General features: G+C 33.6%; 2 protein-coding genes across 2 annotated transcripts; both read left to right on the top strand.

Moving 5' to 3' along the window:
* Positions 1-85: 85 nt before the first annotated feature.
* Positions 86-8,881, top strand: LOC105334928 (GPI-anchor transamidase). The gene is made up of 10 exons (XM_011438549.4): positions 86-242; positions 1,455-1,609; positions 2,089-2,147; positions 2,902-2,978; positions 3,403-3,514; positions 3,624-3,720; positions 4,008-4,125; positions 6,330-6,440; positions 6,549-6,718; positions 7,379-8,881. The coding sequence occupies exons 1-10, from the start codon at positions 183-185 to the stop codon at positions 7,446-7,448; spliced, it is 1,029 nt and encodes a 342-aa protein (XP_011436851.3). The 5' UTR covers positions 86-182; the 3' UTR covers positions 7,449-8,881.
* A 1,515-nt stretch (positions 8,882-10,396) lies between these two features.
* Positions 10,397-15,858, top strand: LOC105334926 (isocitrate dehydrogenase [NAD] subunit beta, mitochondrial). The gene is made up of 10 exons (XM_011438545.4): positions 10,397-10,551; positions 11,723-11,785; positions 11,907-12,046; positions 12,272-12,412; positions 12,527-12,659; positions 12,899-13,032; positions 14,598-14,700; positions 14,912-15,058; positions 15,213-15,368; positions 15,533-15,858. The coding sequence occupies exons 1-10, from the start codon at positions 10,501-10,503 to the stop codon at positions 15,608-15,610; spliced, it is 1,146 nt and encodes a 381-aa protein (XP_011436847.3). The 5' UTR covers positions 10,397-10,500; the 3' UTR covers positions 15,611-15,858.
* Positions 15,859-15,866: the final 8 nt, after the last annotated feature.

Genomic DNA, 15,866 nt, shown 5'->3' with positions numbered 1-15,866 from the left:
TTCTTAAAGTGATCTATAATTAGATCTTAATATATTATCGCCATAAAGTGTTGATATACTGGTAGAATATTTAAGATATGACGATCAGTTGCTTTAAAATACCACTTTTGCTTTAAAAAGTTTGTTATTATAATATATTGCTTGCACTCGTTCGCGCATTAATATTTTCGGAAAAAATCAATATGGCTGCGCCCATGGTCCACTTTTATTTTCAGTTAATAGCTTTTGCATTTTTGCACCAGGTACGTTTAAAATCATTCCATGCAATCAAAGGTTTTAAAACTGTGATATATTTGAATTTGGAATAAAATTTACTTGATTGTGCAAGTACTTGCTGACCAAGTGTTTATATGGCATTCTGTGATTTCTGAGTTTCACTTTATATGTAATATTCGGAATAGCTTTATTTACTAAAGCCATATATCTTTAAAAAGCTATATAGCTAAATCAAGGAATTATGCTGGACCTGATTGAGTGTGGTTTTCGATAAATTCCCTCTACAATAGTATCTCACTTACAAAAGTCTTTGTATTTCTTGTTTATTTTAATCAGATATGACTGTTTCAACACCACTGCAGGAAGTAAAGCAAATATGTTACATGTGTGTTTACATTTGAAATGATATATGTGGAATTTTTTCTGTTCTTCTATACTCTGTCCCAAGATATTCTCATATAAAGTCTGATTTATGTGGAATTCTTTTCTGTTCTTCTATACTCTGTCCCAAGATATTCCCGATTCACATTTCAAAGGTATGAAAAATCTTCAAGATTTCTTCTTTGAAACACCCTCTAGCTATTCATATTTTAATAGAAAGCTAAAAAATGTGATGTCTATGGGCATTATGTATTGCAAGAGACCCAGATAATAACGTTAAAAAACTGTGTGAGGTATTCCGAGTGACTTCCGAATGAAGAAAAGATGCCAACATTCCCGATATATATCTCCCTATGAAATCAGTTTTCTTTCCTGTGAATATTGCCGAGTGAAAAATGAGAATGCGTGAATGAAATTATCTTGGAAAATTTTCCTTTCATCTATTTTAATATCACTTCTTTCACAGGTATGTGTATTATTATAAATAATCGTCCAACAGTGCTGCATAAATACCTAGGGACAGACTATTTGCTTTATTTTTTTTTTACAATGTACTGTGAATTTGACCTGATTAGAAAACATCATTGTATGAATGTATTCCTGAAAACTTTCCTGAATATTTCAATCTGGAATTTCAGCATTGTTGATGATGATTGTTTTAGGCAGTTAAATAAAAGCGTTTGCATATTTTTTGAGTTAAAAATAAATGAAAAAAAAGATGTTGTTGAATTGTAATCAAATTCTTAAAAAAATTTCAGGAAAATTTTATAATAACACTGGTATAAGAAGTGTTTTCAAAATTTTGATCCTGAAAATATATGCCATATATATAAGCCTTTTAATTGATTTCTTTTCAGTGTGCAGGAACAAGTCCAGAGGAATTCTTCAAAAGTGGACATACAAATAACTGGGCAGTGCTTGTGGACACCTCTAGATTTTGGTTTAATTACCGACATGTTGCCAATGTTCTCTCTATCTATAGAAGCTGTAAAAGACTTGGAATTCCTGACAGGTTTGGTGTATTTCAATACATCAACGCCCAAATAATAATTGTACTTTGGTTAATTTGTGTATTTTAAGAAATGAATGATTTTGTTGTAGATTAAAAAATAAAGAATTTCTCCACTAGTTTTGCTCAAAAATATTTTTCCAAAGTGACTACTTGTTATCAAAAATTGACAGTTTTGAATTGATTTGTGTAAATTAGGTCTTTATGAAGGATTAACTAATTGTGTAATATTTTTATCATTTTTGTCATTTCTGCCACATGCGCCATTACTTGGATTTTAAATCAAATTGTTGAATAAGTACTTGTTCAATTCAGATTTTTTTTTTATTCACAAGGATATGTTTGTCAAACGGACATGGAAAAAAAATAACAGGAATGAAATTAATATCAAAGTAGAATCATTACGTAAATTGCTATTAAAGAGAGCTAATGATAATGAATCCTTATTCTGATTTAATTAAGACACAATATTCTGATTTCAGTCGCATTATTTTGATGGTGGCAGATGACATGGCATGCAATCCCAGAAATCCAAGGCCTGGTAAGAAGAGACATTATTCATTTAAATAGCCTGTCATTAACATATTGCATGAAATCTTTGCTTTTTTCATAAAATTGATAACCAATTTTACAGCCAACCTTTGTACTTTTGTAATTTTGGAATGATGGCTGAGGCATTTGATCAAGGCTGAAAATAGAAGAAATTACAGTTAAACTCATTCTGTATTAGTGCAGATACAGAAAATTACTATCATAGCATAGTCTTCTGGAATCTCTAGCAAATTAGCTGTAAAAAACACTGGTAAAATGAATTGAATAATACAGCCAATTGATTTTGAGTTCAGCTTCTGTATAATTATGTGAAAATAATGAAGTTTAAAAGTTTTAGAAATTAACAATAGTAATTTACATTATTGTTTGAAGGAATTTATTTCCACAGAAATAATTCAATCAGAAAATCATGAGTTTCTAAAAAGCTTCAAGATGTTATTTTCTTTATTAAAACTTGTTTTTTTTTTAAATTATCTTTATCTATTATAAATTCGTTTTATGGATGTATCAAATAATGGATATAGTGAGGTAAATCTTGTGGTCTTTATGACTTTGCAAATACAACTGAGTTTTATTGTAAAGAGAAATTCCTATTTTAGCTTGGCCACTTAAATTTCAAATACATTTTTTAAGATTTAAGCTCATAAAATGTAGATTCCATATTTTACAAGATAATACTTACATGTAATTCTGCTGTTTTGTATCTTGAGAACTTAGAATTTGGTTCATTTGATATTTTGCAGCTACTGTTTTCAACAATGCCAACAACCAGATTAATGTGTATGGAGACGACGTAGAAGTGGACTATCGTGGATACGAGGTAAGTTACTCAAGTGGAGGTAGACTATTGTGGATGTGAATGACTCAAGTAGAGTTGGACTATCATGGATACAAGGCAGGTGTCTTTAGTAGAGGTGGACTATCATGGATACAAGGTAAGTGCCTCTTTTATAGGTGGCTATGATAGAAAGGAGGTGAGTGCCCCTAGTAGATGTGGCTAAATGTGGGTACAAGGTGCCTCTAGTAGAAAGTGGATTTTTGAGCCTTCAAGATGAGTATCTCTAGTAGAGAATGACTTTTGTGGATATGAGGCAAGGGCCTCTAGTAGAGGTGGACTATCATGGATACAAGGTGAGTGCCTCTAGAGGCGATGGTTTATCCTAGATACGAAGTGTACCAGTACGTGTTTGGTAAAGGTGGACTATTGTGGATTTGAGCCCGGTGTATTGTGGTATTTATTTCAGGTAACAGTGGAAAACTTCATTCGAGTTCTGACTGGCCGATTGCCCCCTAGCACCCCAAGAAGTAAACGTCTGCTGTCTGATGAACACTCCAATGTTTTGGTGTATATGACAGGTAGACTTTTGATGGATGAATTTTGCCTGAAAATAGTTGATGGATGTATCGAATGAGCTGATAAACAGTAAGATTTATAGAAATGTTTACAAATTTTGTGTTAATGCAGGTCACGGAGGGGATGGATTTCTAAAATTCCAAGATGCAGAGGAAATTTCCAATGTTGAACTGGCAGATGCTTTTGAACAAATGTGGCAGAAGAGAAGGTAGGAGTACATGTATTGTGGGCTTATTATCACCATATACGCATGTTTTCATAGAGAATGTCCATTAGTTGGCCAAACTTGTAATTTTGCAAAAGAATTATGAGGTCTGTGTCTTACTCATTAAACAGCAACTACGTTCAAATTTTGCGTACCCAATAAAAATACTTTAAAATGTCAAAGTCAAAAAGAATTGAAAAGCAAATAGTTAAAAATGTTCAGCTGAAATCATGATTATGCCCCTTTAAAGTGGAAATTCTCATTTAATTTAATCAAAATTTATTTTCCAGATACCATGAGGTGTTTTTCATGATTGATACATGCCAGGCGGAGTCCATGTTCCAGAAGTTCTACTCCCCCAACATTCTAGCCGTGGCCAGCAGTAAAGTGGGAGAGGACTCACTCTCAGTATGTATTCCCTTACAGTTATCCACAGGGGCATCGTATCCGCTCTACACTCTATGACATATATATAAATAATACACAAGGGAAGAATCGAAAGTAGGACACGATTTGTAAACAATGTCAAAAAACAACTTACTTGACAAAAGTTATGCAAATCCTCCCACACAATGTTGCAAATGTTGTCAAAAAACACGTTCACACTCAAATATTCCTAATAAACTCGGTAAAAAGCGTTTTTATCCCATTAAAACCGCTGTCTGCTGCAGAAACCTAATCTCTTCGCCCAAGAAAAGATAACTCTGTACTTTCGCCATCCGAAAACTCTCAGGACTCTCTATATGTTCAGTAACGATACATAGTAAAATTCCGCGAAACATCAATAACAAAACAAAGAAATAAATTTCATACATCTGCAGATCTAAACTTGCAGCACGGGTAGGGTGAATTTTGAATGATGGACAATCTAATTTTAAATAAATAAGTAGAATTCAGTTTAAAATGTCAAAATATATGTATATTTTTTTAAAATAATGCATATCTGCTGTCACAATTTATATTTATGGTGTATATATTTGTTGTCTTAAAGATACATGTAATGATAGGAAATTAGAAAACAATGAATATTGTTCGACCTGCTACTGCAATTACTTTATACTGACCACTAGAGAAAGACCATTTGATTTAGAAGAAAAAGACTCGTAAAGTTTAAATTTAATTAAGGAATTTATTTTGTAATTTTAGAATGAAAATTAATGATGATGAAAAAGTATTTAATTTTAGATATTTTTTTTCTTCTCTAAAATGTTAATGAAAAACTACGTTGGTGTTGACATATAATTTTTTTTAATAATTTTTTTATTCAACAATTAAAATACTCATAATTCATTTATTGTCTTTGCAACCCATTCCTTCAAAATTAATTGTCGTTGCCTAGAATTTCAGCATTGTTTTATTGTCAATATCAAATTACTAGTGTATTTACATTTCTACATTAAATGATAGGAAATATATTTGTTTTTAAACAATTGCATATCAAATTACGCTAATTAAAGTACATGCCAAATATATCGGAACGAATGTTATTATGCTTACGGTAGTTACATATTTTATTAAGACAAAAATTTCCCTAGACATTTTACAGTTTACCGCGGAAATTTCTATCATAACTGAACATATATATATAGAGAGAGAAAGCACAGAGTTATCTTTTCTTGGGCGAAGAGATTAGGTTTCTGCAGCAGACAGCGATTTTAATGTGATAAAAACGCTTTTTACCGAGTTTATTAGGAATATTTGAGTGTGAACATGTTTTTTGACAACATTTGCAACATTGTGTGGGAGGATTTGCGTAACTTTTGTCAAGTAAGTTGTTTTTTGACGTTGTTTACAAATCGTGTCCTACTTTCGATTCTTCCCTTGTGTATTATTTATATAATGTCATAGAGTGTAGAGCGGATACGATGCCCCTGTGAGTTATCATAATCTTTAAAGGGAGATAATAATGCACACTCTCAAGGGAGGTAATAATGCACACTCTCAAGGGAGGTAAAAACCACACTCTCAAGGGAGATAATAATGCACACTCTCAAGGGAGGTAAAAATCCACACTCTCAAGGGAGATAATAATGCACACTCTCAAAGGAAGTTAAGATCCACACTCTCAAGGGAGATAATAATGCACACTCTCAAGGGAGGTAAAAATCCACACTCTCATCAAGGAAGATAATAATGCACACTCTCAAGGGAAGTAATAATGCACACTCTCAATAGTCTCGCTTACCCCAGACTCTCGCTCTCGAGACTTGCCTCGCACGAGTAAGCCAGACTACACTCTCAAGGGAGAGAAGAACGAACACTCTAAAGGGAGATAATAATGCACACTCTAAAGGGAGATGATGATGCACACTCTAAAGGGAGATAATAATGCACAATCCAAAGCAAAATAATGTTAGTAACATGGCTTGTAGTTTATACGTGCTCAGTAATTTCCTTATGGGATGCGAGCAGAGCACAATGTTGGTGGCGATAAAAAAAAATTTGGAAAAAGAATTCAGTGAATTTGTTGTGTAGATAATGATTATAATTATGTATTTAATGCTATAAAATTCATACACAGTAGTATACGAACCACATTTTTCTTGTGCATGTAATTACAATTGTTAGTTCTTCAAAAAATGAAGTGACATGTTGCTGTTTGTATGTTTCAGCATCACGTGGACCCAAGCATTGGTGTGTATGTCATTGATAGATATACATATTATGCACTAGAATTTTTGGAGACGGTCACTCCTGGCAGTAAGAAAACCATGGGACAGTTTGTAAGTCAATCACTGCAGCTGTTCTCTAGTCTGTCAATGTGGGTAGACATTTATACATCTCTCTGTAACAAAGATCTCACAGAGATGAATCTTTTGTGGTATTTGTAGCTTGAGGTTTGTCCCAAATACCAGTGCATATCGACAGTGGCTAAACGTACGGACCTGTTTAGGAGAGATGTGAACAAAGTGCTACTGACGGACTTCTTTGGCAGCGTGAGGAACGTAGAACTCCTCCCAGACTCCATTCATCTTCAGAATGCGACTCTCCATACACACAGGTAATGTCTCATTGGTGTCATCACCCATACACACAGGTAATGTCTCATTGGTGTCATCACCCATACACACAGGTAATGTCTCATTGATGTCATCACCCATACACACAGGTAATGTCTCATTGGTGTCATCACCCATACACACAGGTAATGTCTCATTGATGTCATCACCCATACACACAGGTAATGTCTCATTGGTGTCATCACCCATACACACAGGTAATGTCTCATTGGTGTCATCACCCATACACACAGGTAATGTCTCATTGGTGTCATCACCCATACACACAGGTAATGTCTCATTGGTAATGTCTCATTGGTGTCATCACCCCAGACAGATTCAATTATCAAGTTCTTTTTTATAGAGATAGATAGTTTGATTGTTCCTGTAAACGTAGAAAGCTCCTTGTGGGATAATTTTCAGTTTGACAAAACAACATGTAAATATTACCGGTAACACCATTATACCTCTACATATGAAAATATTGCCTCTGAATTTGCATTTATTGTGAATTGGAGACATTTAGAGTTATAATAAAGATAAGTGAAATTATCAACAATCACTTTTAATTGAAAATAAAATGCCTCTGTTGATTTTATCACCTAATGTATTGATGTGCATTGTGTTCCTACTGCTTATCTTATCTGATGCTTTGTTACCAGTGAAGATTCATCATATGTTAAAAGTGACAAACCTCTGAACTACGCACAACAGTTTCCCATGCCAGTGTGACCAGGAGAAAAGATTGTAGCCAATGGAAAGTTCTTAATCCATATGTTCTGATAAAACAAAACTACCAACCAATGCAAGTGTGTCCCTCAGGATTTGGAACTATGAATGTACAAGTTAAAGGATTTCACTGTTTTGTACTAAGGCCACATTGGAAAGAAGTAAAACAGTGATTTTTCACATCATTACAATAGGAAAAGATTGTTTCTATTAGAAAAGTTTTAGCTATGTAAATAGTTGAGACTTGTTTTACATGTATTTATTTTCCAAAGAAAGAATCAAAACATACATGTTTGTATTGACATTGAAATGTAGATTAATTCACTGACTGCATGTGTTTCATTGACATTTTGTTCTATGATAAAATTTGTTTATCCAATCATTTTTTACAAGGAATCATTTTTGTGGCGTGCAATTTTGTTCAGGTAAAATATATTTTAACGTGTTTGTGATACATTTAGAATTCTGCATGTATAATTTGCATAACAGTTACTGATTTCGATTTAGTCTAAAATTTGGACTGTTGTGTTTGATGTTCTGGAAGGTTTTATGTGTATTTGTTATAATTGTACAGCCACTTGCAAAAGGGAGACTATACTGGTACTGCACCAGATTCAAAGTCTGATGATTTCGGAATGCCACAGCATGGACTCATCCTGATTTGTTTGTCTTTTAACTTTTTGACCACAAAATAGAAAACAAAAAAGATTGTGACGAGCCCCAGTGGTTACAGCATAGCTGTTGTGTAGGACAATAGATGCATTCCATTATACACAGTCATTTTTGTATTCTTTATATTCACCATGATATGACTAGAAAATTACCACTCAGTGTTTGGAAATTGTATGAACAGTTATTTATTATATCATGTGCATATATAGTATTATGTGTAGTTCTATATGTAGAGTGTGTGTTTTTGATGCGTGCAATATGTGACCTTTGTTTTTTGGTTTTTACATTTTCTATTTTGATCTCTGAAGTTCAACATTAATTACAGTAGAAAATTTGAAACAACAAGGTATACATGTTTATACCTACTGTAGAGATTTCCCGGAACAAGTCTATAAGCATTTTAAGTGATTTGTAATTTACTGTCTGTGTCTTTACAGTCTTAAAAATGCCACTAAAAATTTACTAATTCCAGTAAATTTTATTTTTAGAAATTTCAAAGGACATTGTACTATGTATGCTCTGGGATATTTTAAATTGTTGAGAAAATAGTACTTTACATTTATAAAAATTTTTGTCTTCTCTGAAGATTGTAGGTACATTTACAATGTTTCTTTGAATATCCAAGATCAATATTAAATTACATGTATATAACTGTAGTTAATGGGTTTTTTTTTCAAATCATAAAAACCTGACCGTGCTGTTAGATCTCTGTGTACAACTACATTTATATGCATTTTGATTAAATTATCAAATAATCATTTGAAGTTGTGTTTGAGATTTCTGGTTCTGCTAGGCTCACTTCATATTTAAGAACAAAAGTGTGCAGGGTCTGCTTTTAAGAGATGCAATTATAAATTATTAGTGTCAAAATCTGGGGTCAGAAAAATTTAGTTTGACATGTAATCATATGACTTTGATTTAAATAAAAAAATTATTGATGAATATCATTATTTACATACATGTAACCTTTTATTAATAGGATCACAACGAATAGGGCAAATTTTTTTACATTTACATAATTATATAAATGTGTACTGCGTGGAAATATAGGTAGAATGTTTCACCCAGTATCAGGGATTAAAGAAGTAATTAATAAATTTTTCAGAACAAGAATTCATAATCTAGCAACACATGGGTTTGACAGAATCTAAGCAACAGCAAACAAGATATCTGTGACTCAATGCTCACTAGTGATACCTCCGCTCTGATGTGAATATGCAAAATAAGCAAAGTCGACATTTAACAGAAAGCTGGCATCCAATTGGTACAGAAATATATCTCACAATATGGTATGCCTAAACAAATAGTGTGTTAAAATTTCAAGCATCTGCGATAAATAGCTGCTGAGAAATCTTTAACAAAAATTGGTTTGAAAATTTTGGCTAAATATAAACAAAGTCGTTATTTCACAGGAAGTTGACGTCCGATTGATACAAAAATTTATCCCACAATATGGCATGCCTATACAAATACTGTATTAAAATTTCAAGCATCTGCGATAAATGGTTGCTGAGAAATCATTGACGGAAATTTGTTTGAAAATTTTGGCTAAAAATAAACAAAGTACTCATTAAACAGGAAGTTGACGTCCGATTAGTACAAAAATACATCCCACGATATAGCATGCCTATACAAATACTGTGTAAAAATTTCAAGCATCTGCGATAAACAGTTGCTGAGAATTCTTTGACAAAAATTTGTTTGAAAATTTTTGCTAAAAATAAACAAAGTCGTCATTTACAGGAAGTTGACGTCTGATTGGTACAAAAATATATCCCACAATATGGCATGCCTATACAAATACTGTGTAAAATTTTCATGCATCTGCGATTAACAGTTGCTGAGAATTCTTTGACAAAAATTTGTTTGAAAATTTTTGCTAAAAATAAACAAAGTCGTCATTTAACAGGAAGTTGATGTCCAATTGGTACAAAAATATATCCCACGATATGGCATACCTATACAAATATTGTGTAAAAATTTCAAGTATCTGCGATAAATAGTTGCTGAGAAATCTTTGACGAAAATTTGTTTGAAAATTTTAGTTAAAAAATAAGCAAAGTCGTCATTTAACAGGAAGTTGACGTCCGATTGGTACAAAAATATATCCCACGATATGGCATGCCTTAACCAACACTGTGTAAAAATTTCAAGCATCTGCGATAAAAAGTTGCTGAGATAAATGCGACAGAAATTTTTGTTACGGACGGACAGACGGACGGACGGGCGGACAGACAGACAGACAGACACACAAGGGTAAAACAGAATACCCCCTCTCCTTCGGAGCGAGGGTATAAAAAGTGTCAAAACCCTATGCTTAGCAATGCATTAGTGACGAATTTAGTTCGGGTTCGACATTCCGTAATCTGTTTATTCAGGCAACATGTCCTCTTTCGTTTCAAGGACTGTCTTCAGACGACTTTGTCAAATCAAGGTATTTACAATTATTTAAAGCACAAAACGGTTGTGACTTTGTTTATTGTTTGGAGGGTTCATTTAAGATTGAGTATAATTCATCAGTAGAAGAAATTTCTGTTAAAAAATCAATAAAATTTGAAAAAAATGATTTATAAGTAACAGCAGACATGTTTGCCACAATCATAATTAAGTTAACGCGAGGTCTGCACTGTTTCTTTGTACTCTTGTTTTATGTTATAGAACTAAATATTTAACATGAATAAAAGACTTAAAGGTATCGTTTATTTAAAATTTAAATAATGATTTTAATTCCCAATATTTGATCTTTTCTGTACCAAATATTTGACCATATTGATGGAAGGAATTAATCTTGTACATGTACTATTAACCCCTTCACGGTAACTGCGGTACTGCTCTTTTACAGGGCAAAATGACATAATTTGGTAAAATATGATGTAACGTCAATTGTTTCATTTACATCATCTAATTATATACCAAAGAAAATTTCGGCAAAGGATATCAATTTGCCCTGCAGGAGAGCAATATCACAGTAACCGTGAAGGGGTCTATTGGCGTGCAGTAGGTTTATATACTCTGTCCAAAGATATCCTTACACCACATTTGCTTATTATTAAATATTTATAAAAACCTAAATGTTAGGTAGCTTGTATTATTATATTACACTATTGGGATACTTAATCACAGAAATTAGTGTCTAGTGCTGTTTTAAATAATTATACAAACATGTCTCTTGGCAATATATAATTGAGAAGTTTATCGAGGCAGCCAAGCACTCGGCATGAATGAAATAAACTTGGTGAGAGTTAGTTTATTTGATTCTAAAATGTAATGAGATATTGATTCTCAAATGTAATGAGATATATATTAAATAAGCTTTCACCAGCTCTCTGGACACTCTGTCGATCATTAGTCTGTTTGCCCCTAAGTTCTGTCACTTCATTTTAGTTATGAGATCTAGATACCCAAAGAACCTGCCTATAATCTCAAAAAAACAATAGGCAGATAACAATCAGGTTCAGGAGATATTTTGGTTGGTAAATTTTAGTGAAGCCAGCCTTTAGGTACTCGACCAGTAGCTGGTATATACATGTTGTATTCCAATTCTCTAATATATAATCATAAGTAAGGCTTTGTTTATAGAGTGAAATCTTGATTTTCTTTTACAGCAGCAGGAGGCATCTTTTCTCTCTAAATGTCTGTTCCACAGAAGCATACCTGCTTTATCATCAGTAAGTTACTACAGTATCTGTGTAATGCTATGAACTGTTATCAACAATATTGTGCATCTAATATCATAGTTACACTTAGTTAAGAATTTGAAGACTTTGATGCTCATTGTTTGTTTCAAAGACCCAGGATTCGTCTGCTGATAGCTGTCAGACGGTGACACTGATCCCCGGGGATGGGGTGGGACCAGAACTTATGCACAGTGTCAAGGACGTCTTCCAAGCCGCAGGAGTTCCTGTTAAGTTTGAAGAAATTTATTTAAGGTAAAGTTGTACTATGATATGTATTATTTACTAATTTATACCAAGGTTAAAAGCATTTTGTTTTTCAATGATACTGATACAATCAGATAAATGCATTATATCCTATCCCTAATGGAGTTAAGAAAACAGATTCTCACATTTGATGAACACATTAATGCCAAATGCTAGATGATCAATGTAGTGTTTTGGCTTATCATTGTATGCGATGTGGTCTTCTTTCCTCAGTGAAACTAATCCATCCATGAGTGCAAATCTAGACACAGCTGTTAAATCGTTCAAGAAGAATGGGGTAGGACTGAAGGGCATTATCAGCACGCCCAGCCAGCTGAAGGGAGGGATCCTACAGACCCTTAATATGAAGATCAGGTAGGGTCAATTTTACACACTAAAAGAAATAAAACATCTGTAAAGAAATGGACTGTACTCTGGATCTGTTTAACAATGTACTAGATTCCATTACATAAACCTGTTACATTTTAGAACTGAAATAGACCTGTTTGCCAACGTAGTTGTCATTAAAAGTCTGCCAGGATTCAAGACAAGACACAAGAATCTGGACTTTGTGATTATCCGCGAACAGACGGAGGGGGAGTACAGTGCCCTGGAACATGAGGTACAGCTCCCTCTTGTAATTGTGCATGTACAGACATGATGTTGGGCTCTTATCAGCCAACATCTTTAATACTCAAAACTACAAGAGTGTATTTGTACAATGCTTTAAGTTTTGAAGTCAGCCTTTGGTATATGGTATAACTGAAGTGGGAAAATGTGGATCATTTCTACAAATCTTTTGAAATATTTTTAACTTTTCTATAATGCTTAATAATGGATTAACTTCATACATATTGACAGACAGTACCTGGAGTTGTTGAGAGTTTGAAAATCATCACTAGGAAAAACTCAAAGAGAATCGCCAAGTTTGCTTTTGACTATGCCATGAAGCACAACAGAAGTAAAGTGACAGCAGTTCACAAAGCCAACATCATGTAAGTAAGCCAACATCATGTAAGTAATCCAACATCACTAAGTAAGCCAACATCATTAAGTAAGCCAACATCATTAAGTAAGCCAACATCATGTAAGTAAGCCAACATCATGTAAGTAAGCCAACATCATTAAGTAAGCCAACATCATGTAAGTAAGCCAACATCATTAAGTAAGCCAACATCATTAAGTAAGCCAACATCATGTAAGTAAGCCAACATCATGTAAGTAAGCCAACATCATTAAGTAAGCCAACATCATGTAAGTAAGCCAACATCATTAAGTAAGCCAACATCATGTAAGTAAGTCAACATCATGTAAGTAAGCCAACATCATGTAAGTAAGCCAACATCATGTAAGTAAGCCAACATCATGTAAGTAAGCCAACATTATGTAAGTAAGCCAACATCATTAAGTAAGCCAACATCATTAAGTAAGCCAACATCATGTAAGTAAGCCAACATCATTAAGTAAGCCAACATCATTAAGTAAGCCAACATCATTAAGTAAGCCAACATCATGTAAGTAAGCCAACATCATTAAGTAAGCCAACATCATTAAGTAAGCCAACATCATGTAAGTAAGCCAACATCATTAAGTAAGCCAACATCATGTAAGTAAGCCAACATCATGTAAGTAAGCCAACATCAGGTAAGTAAGCCAACATTATGTAAGTAAGCCAACATCATGTAAGTAAGCCAACATCAGGTAAGTAAGCCAACATTATGTAAGTAAGCCAACATCATTAAGTAAGCCAACATCATTAAGTAAGCCAACATCATTAAGTAAGCCAACATCATGTAAGTAAGCCAACATCATGTAAGTAAGCCAACATCATGTAAGTAAGCCAACATCAGGTAAGTAAGCCAACATCATTAAGTATGCCAACATCATTAAGTAAGCCAACATCATGTAAGTAAGCCAACATCATTAAGTAAGCCAACATCATTAAGTAAGCCAACATCATGTAAGTAAGCCAACATTATTAAGTAAGCCAACATCATTAAGTAAGCCAACATCATGTAAGTAAGCCAACACCATTAAGTAAGCCAACATCATGTAAGTAAGCCAACATCATTAAGTAAGCCAACATCATTAAGTAAGCCAACACCATGTAAGTAAGCCAACATCATTAAGTAAGCCAACATCATCATTAAGTAAGCCAACATCATTAAGTAAGCCAACACCATGTAAGTAAGCCAACATCATGTAAGTCAAACTTCGCAAGTTCATGTCTAATATACTAACAGAATGATGTCATATCGATCATTTTTTTGTCGTAGCTTTATTTTAAAATTCATTTGTTCTTAGAATATGAACATATTGTTTTCTATCATTTGTCCTATGAATAATAACATGATTAAAGTTTAATATTATAGAATACTGGTATACATGTTTATTATAGAATACTGGTATACATGTATTTAGTGTTAGATGGAGTGATAATACTGCAATATTATATTAATATTTTTAATTCAGTTGACAGATTCCAAGTAATGTGTGTGTAAAAATATATATTTGTGTGTTCACTGTAGCATATTTATTCATTTACTGCTTTTGTACACAGGAAGTTGGGAGATGGCTTGTTCATCAAATGCTGTGAGGAAGTGGCACAGTTTTATCCCAAGATCAAGTTTGACACAATGATTATTGACAACTGTTGTATGCAGGTACCATATAATCGTGTACAGCATACATGTATGCCTAATTGTATCTGTACATTTTGTTTACAATGACCAAATTTTTAACAGTAAAGGAGATACTGTACTAAAGAAGGAAAAAAGGAATAAATGATGTGTTTTAAATCATTCTGAATCAAAGACTAATACAATGTCTCCAGGTACATTTTTTTTTTACACTTTTTACTCATTGTCTTTGTAGCTTGTTTCTAATCCCCATCAGTTTGATGTCATGGTGATGCCAAATCTCTATGGAAACATTGTTGACAACCTTGCAGCCGGTTTAGTGGGTGGGGCAGGGGTAGTCCCAGGGGAGAGCTACAGCTCAGATGTAGCAGTGTTTGAACAGGTACAGTATGTTCTCAGTCAGAAAGAGGAGAGAGCGCTTAGTTAAATGGATTTCTGTTGTTCTAATTTAGGTGAGATTCAGTTCAGCTAAGTCTTGCCTAGATTTTCTACTGTGCATACAATTTTGTAATCTTTTTTTTGTGTATTTCTGTTAGGGTGCAAGACATGCCTTTGCTGAAGCCATAGGAAAGAACATAGCTAACCCCACAGCGACTTTACTGTCGGCCTGCAACATGTTGAAGCACATCCACCTGGATTACCACGCCAAGCTGATCGAGGACTCTGTACACAGGGTCATAAAGACCCAGAAGGTTGGTCTACACAGTAAACACAGTAAAACCTGTCTAGTATCTGATGGTGTTTCCATAGTCATAGCAAGAAATGGGGTTAAATAAGTTCTGATGAATTTAACACTTTTACTGAAATTGAAAACAGTCTTGTAAAAGAATAATCCATGATTGTTTTTGTGTTTCAGGTGAAGACCAGGGACATGGGAGGCTATGCTTACACCTCAGACTTCACACACGCTGTCATAGACAACTTACAACACTAGGTCCGAGCGAGCCCTCTATCTATTTATTACTGTGTTCCTGGCTGTCATTGTTGTTTTACTTTGTTCTAGGATATTGTTATTTGTTGTTGAGTCCCTTCCTATACTCCTGCTGTTCTTAATATGTTTTTTCAAAGGCAGTTTATCTCTTATAATGAACATAAGCAATTCAGAAAATGAATTGCTTGTAAAAGATAAACACAATATTTTATGTCATCATTGACTTTGAAAATAAATGGAATCTCAAATAACTTTTGTT

Source organism: Magallana gigas, chromosome 2 (genome assembly GCF_963853765.1).
Source record: "Magallana gigas chromosome 2, xbMagGiga1.1, whole genome shotgun sequence".
In the NCBI taxonomy this organism is placed as follows: Eukaryota; Metazoa; Mollusca; class Bivalvia; order Ostreida; family Ostreidae; genus Magallana; species Magallana gigas.
Note: the sequence above shows the minus strand (reverse complement) of the source record. Positions and strands in the feature narration are given on the sequence as shown.

Excerpts from the sequence above, each read along its gene's own strand:
- LOC105334928 (XM_011438549.4), top strand. The coding sequence starts at position 183 with ATGGCTGCGCCCATGGTCCACTTTTATTTTCAGTTAATAGCTTTTGCA. Across the intron at positions 3,515-3,623 it reads TGTTTTGGTGTATATGACAG|GTCACGGAGGGGATGGATTT; the intron begins GTAGACTTTTGA and ends GTGTTAATGCAG. Across the intron at positions 6,441-6,548 it reads AGAAAACCATGGGACAGTTT|CTTGAGGTTTGTCCCAAATA; the intron begins GTAAGTCAATCA and ends TGGTATTTGTAG.
- LOC105334926 (XM_011438545.4), top strand. The coding sequence starts at position 10,501 with ATGTCCTCTTTCGTTTCAAGGACTGTCTTCAGACGACTTTGTCAAATC. Across the intron at positions 13,033-14,597 it reads GTTCACAAAGCCAACATCAT|GAAGTTGGGAGATGGCTTGT; the intron begins GTAAGTAAGCCA and ends TTTTGTACACAG. Across the intron at positions 15,369-15,532 it reads GGGTCATAAAGACCCAGAAG|GTGAAGACCAGGGACATGGG; the intron begins GTTGGTCTACAC and ends TTTGTGTTTCAG.